Source organism: Bison bison, unplaced genomic scaffold, assembly GCF_000754665.1.
Source record: "Bison bison bison isolate TAMUID 2011002044 unplaced genomic scaffold, Bison_UMD1.0 scf7180017864376, whole genome shotgun sequence".
Classification (NCBI taxonomy): domain Eukaryota; kingdom Metazoa; phylum Chordata; class Mammalia; order Artiodactyla; family Bovidae; genus Bison; species Bison bison.
Window position 1 is genome coordinate 15,521,212 of NW_011494948.1, and position 4,100 is coordinate 15,525,311.

A 4,100-nucleotide genomic window follows, 5' to 3' on the forward strand; every position below is an offset into this window, starting at 1 on the left:
GTTCGCCCGCCAACTGGGATAGCCCGCGCGGGAAACACCGCAGTGCAGGCCGGGCGGACAGCAAACCTCGCGAGAATAAGTCCAGGCCTAACGGGATTTTCGACTTCCGGCGCGGGCGGGAACCAAGGGGCGGGGCATTCGGGCAGATATGGCGGTTTTGTTGATCGGTTGCCAAGGCGCGAGGTTATGACTGGCGTTCGGGCCCCGCCCCTTTTCTGTTGCTTGGCAGTGCAACCCGCCGCTACAAGCGACCTAGTAGTTGAGGAGGCAAGCAGTGCAGTGAGGTGTCTGCAGCTTTGAGGATCCCGGAAAGCTGGCTGACGAGGCCGACCCTTGCTGAGACAAGTCAGAAGTCACAGGAGGGTTATGCCCTCCAGGGCAAGAGGAAGGTGGGAGCCCGGCTGCGGCTTTTGCCTGGCCGGCGGGAAGGTTCAGACAAGAAAAGGGTCGGGAACTGGAATGACCCCAGGGAGGGGAGGACGGAGGGGCCAGCAGGAGGATTCCGGGTTAGAGGAGCTCAAATCTTGCTGAGGTTGGAATTGGAGTGGGGTAGAGTTATACATGGGATAGGGTGTTAACGGGGATGAGGTGTGAATGGAGTCGAGGGAACTCTGGAGCGACGGGGATAAGGGCTGGGGAAAACTGTGGCCAGAGGTACTACCCCTACCCGCGCCACCCCCCACCTCCCCGCCCCGCCACCGCCCGCGCGACTCTCTCCTTCTTCTCCAAGCAGAGTTCAGAGACTGCCGCTATAGTCTTGGACCTAACCTGGGAGCTTCACAATTGGAACTCCTTGATGAGAAAGGTATTTTGTGTGAACCCCTGGGAGTCAGGGTCCCTAAGCCTGTGCTCTCCACCTCTTATCGAATAACTTCTTCCCTTCCCCCTCTTCATGTCTTTTCATGCCTCACTCCCATCCAATTCCCTCCTCTCCATCCCCTCTCTGACCAGTCTCTTGCTTCTCTTCCTTTTCTCTGCTCTGCCCTCTACCCCTATCAACCGCCCAGTAGCCCTCCTCCCTCTTTTCCCCCTCTGCCCCTGACCTTTCTGTCCCTTTCCTGTTTCCCATCTTTTCTATCCCTCTGCTCCATCCCATCATCCCCCATTACCTTATTACCTGCTCTTTATTAAGCCATGATGTTAGCAGTTCAAGAAGCTGTCTGTGGAATCCTCCCCTTCAGTTTGACCTTATATTGTGGTGGCAGATGGAATATAAGCAAGCTGGCGTCAGTGCTTAGACTTAGACATGGAAAGGGTCTGGTGGCTGCTACAGCCATTCCTGTAACTATTTTTTAAACGATGTCTGGAGGCTGGGAAGAGTCTTAGGACAAGTCCAGAAAAATGAGAAAGCCTGGTTGATGCAATCGAGTAAATGAAGTTCAGTTGGGAGATACTGGTGTGATCAGGCTGAGGGGATAAAATGACCAAAGGACAGCAATCTCATAATGGACAGGAACTAGAAATCCCATGAATGGCAGAGCCTGGCGGGCTACACTTTGGGGTGGCAAAACAGTTGGACAGGACTTAGCAACTAAACAACAATAACTTCCATTTAAGATGAAATGTAGCTTTTTGGAGAGAAAATCAAATGGGATCCCTACTTCTCACACCATATACAAAATGCAATTCCTAAATAGATTAAAAACTTAAATGAGAAAAGCAAAACTTTAGAAATTTTAGGATATATAGGAGAATATCTTTATCACCTCAGGGGATTTCTTAAATGATAAAAACTTCTGAACTTAAAGTAAAAGATTGGTAAATTTGACTGCATTCAAATTCCTCCAAATTATAACATAAGGTGAAAAGATGATAAGTGCACACAAAAAGCTTCTAAAGTATCAATCTGGGTTCTGTGGAGGGTTTGCAGGTGTTCATTTTGTTGTTGTATTTCATAACTTATATGTGTTAACCATTTTCCTTTGTATGTATCGATCGTTAACATAAATTATTATAAAATAATAACAAAGTGAAAACACAAGCCACAAATTGAAGATGTTTCCCACAGGTAAACTAAGAAATGATTGATGTGCAGAATACATAAGAAAACTCCTAAAATTAATAAGAAGAGGACAAACATTTTTTAATGAACAAAAGATATGAATGGGCACCTCACAGAAGAGAAAGAAAAAATGCCCAAAACACACATGAAAAGATGTTGCAACCTCATCAGCAATAAGGAAAATGCCAATTAAAATTGATAATTATAACTTTATACCCACAAGTTGGCAAAAATTAAAAAGTCTGTAACATCAAGTGTTGCTGAGGATGTGGTGTAGCTAGAGTTTATATGCACTATAGTGAAAGTATAAATTGGTGCAGTCTTGGAAAATAACATTATCTTGTAAAGTTTAAATAGGCTGATGCCCTATGATTCAGCACTTCCACTTCTAGGCATATACTAGGGACACTTCCAGCTGTATATATATCTCTCTTAATCTACAAGTTCCTCTTTTTTGGCAATTAACTAAACTGGATTGTTTGTGCTGCAGAGTCCTAGTCTCTCTTGAACCCGCTTCAGTCAGGCCCCACCAAAAATGTTCTCATCAAGGTCAGAAGCAACCCTCCCCTTCAAATCAGTCAGTTCTCAGTCCTCATCTTATTTAACCCATCATCAGTTGCTCACTCTCTCCTCCCAAAAGCACTTTCTTCACTCAGCTTGTCAGGGAACTCCAGTTTTTAAGCCCATTCCACCTCTCAGAGCCTGAAGCAACTGAGCGACTTTCACACTTCACTTCATCTCACTTGCCACTCAGCCTCCAGAGCTGGCTCCTCCTCTCCCTATCTCCCCTGAGGCATTCTTATCCACCTAGATTACCTTAGAGATCTCTTACTGCCTCATAGCTTTACATTCCTTGTATCAGTCAGGAAGGGGTGGATTATGCTGAGGTTACAAACAACCTCAAAATCTCAGCGGCTATATGTGGAAGCTAACACATACAACAAACTAGTGAATATAATATAAAAGGAGCAGACTTACAGATACAAACTAGTGGTTACCAGTGATGGGGAAGGGGTACTATAGGGGTAAAAGAGTGGGAGGTACAAACTATTGGGTGTAAGATAGGCTCAGCTATGTATTGTACATCAGGGGGAATAAAACCAATACTTTGTACTAACTGTTAATGGGAAGTAACCTTTAAAAACTATTAAAAAAAACCCCTAAGAACAACCAATCCAAACACAGTCAACTAGGCCTTCTCAAATAAAACAAGCACTTCAGCTATAGCCAATCAAATAATTTCCTTGTTTTCCATCTCTTTAAACATCTTTCCTTAAGCTCTTAACCACTTCCGGTTTGGCAGTGCCCAATTTGTTTTTTGCCCAAATAAACTTAAAAAATGTTTCTAAGTCTCAGCAGCTCATAAAGACAGGTTTCTCACTCTGCTTCTTGTCCATTGTGGGTTGGCTACATCTCTGCTCTGTCTTCACTCCAGGACCAAGACTGAAGGGACAGCCCTCACCTGGGACATTGCTGGTCCCACAGCAGTAAAGAGAGAACATGGCTATCACTTAATGGCTCTTAGTTCTGCTTAGGAATGGCACTGTCAATTCTCACTTTCCAGAGGGCAAAGCAGATTATGTGGCTAATCGTGAGGGCAATATGATAAGAATATAGAATCCTGTAAGGAGGAATAGCAAAGAAAACTTTTGGGGGGCCTTGTGAGATCTTAGTTCCCCAGCAGGGATCAAACCTATGCCCCCTGAAGTGGAAGTGCAGAGTCCTAACCACTGGACAGCAAGGAAATTCCCAATAGCAAATCTTTTTGAAAAATAACAAAATTTTCCATACTATCTGTATCTATCAATGGGTATTGACCTCTCAAACTCAACACCTCCAAAACCAATCTCCAGATTCTCATCCTATTCTATTCTCTCCATACAGACTATTTAGTTGATAGCAATGCATCTGACTGCTCCAGTCCAAATCCTTGAAGTCATTCTTAACACTGCTTCCTCACAGCACATCCAATCCATCAGGAAGTCCTGCTGGCTCTGCCTTCAAAATATATCCAGAATCTGACCACTTCTCCCTACATCTGCTGCTACTAACCTGGCGTGATCATCATCTCTTGCCTGTACAACTGCAATAGCCTCCT

At 44.7% G+C, this 4,100-nt stretch overlaps 1 protein-coding gene across 4 annotated transcripts in view; it reads left to right on the forward strand.

Annotated features, from left to right (window-relative positions):
• Window positions 1-4,100, forward strand: part of RIBC1 (RIB43A domain with coiled-coils 1) — a 14,732-nt gene that overhangs the window by 1,148 nt on the left and 9,484 nt on the right. For 2 of the 4 annotated variants that reach the window (XM_010857095.1, XM_010857093.1), the window contains exons 1-2: window positions 148-389; window positions 734-805. In XM_010857095.1, the coding sequence (XP_010855397.1) occupies window positions 797-805 (9 nt within the window). In that variant the 5' untranslated portion in view covers window positions 148-389; window positions 734-796. Of the gene's footprint in view, window positions 1-147; window positions 390-733; window positions 806-4,100 lie in introns of those variants that run through there. The other 2 variants (XM_010857091.1, XM_010857092.1) reach the window with 1 other exon arrangement.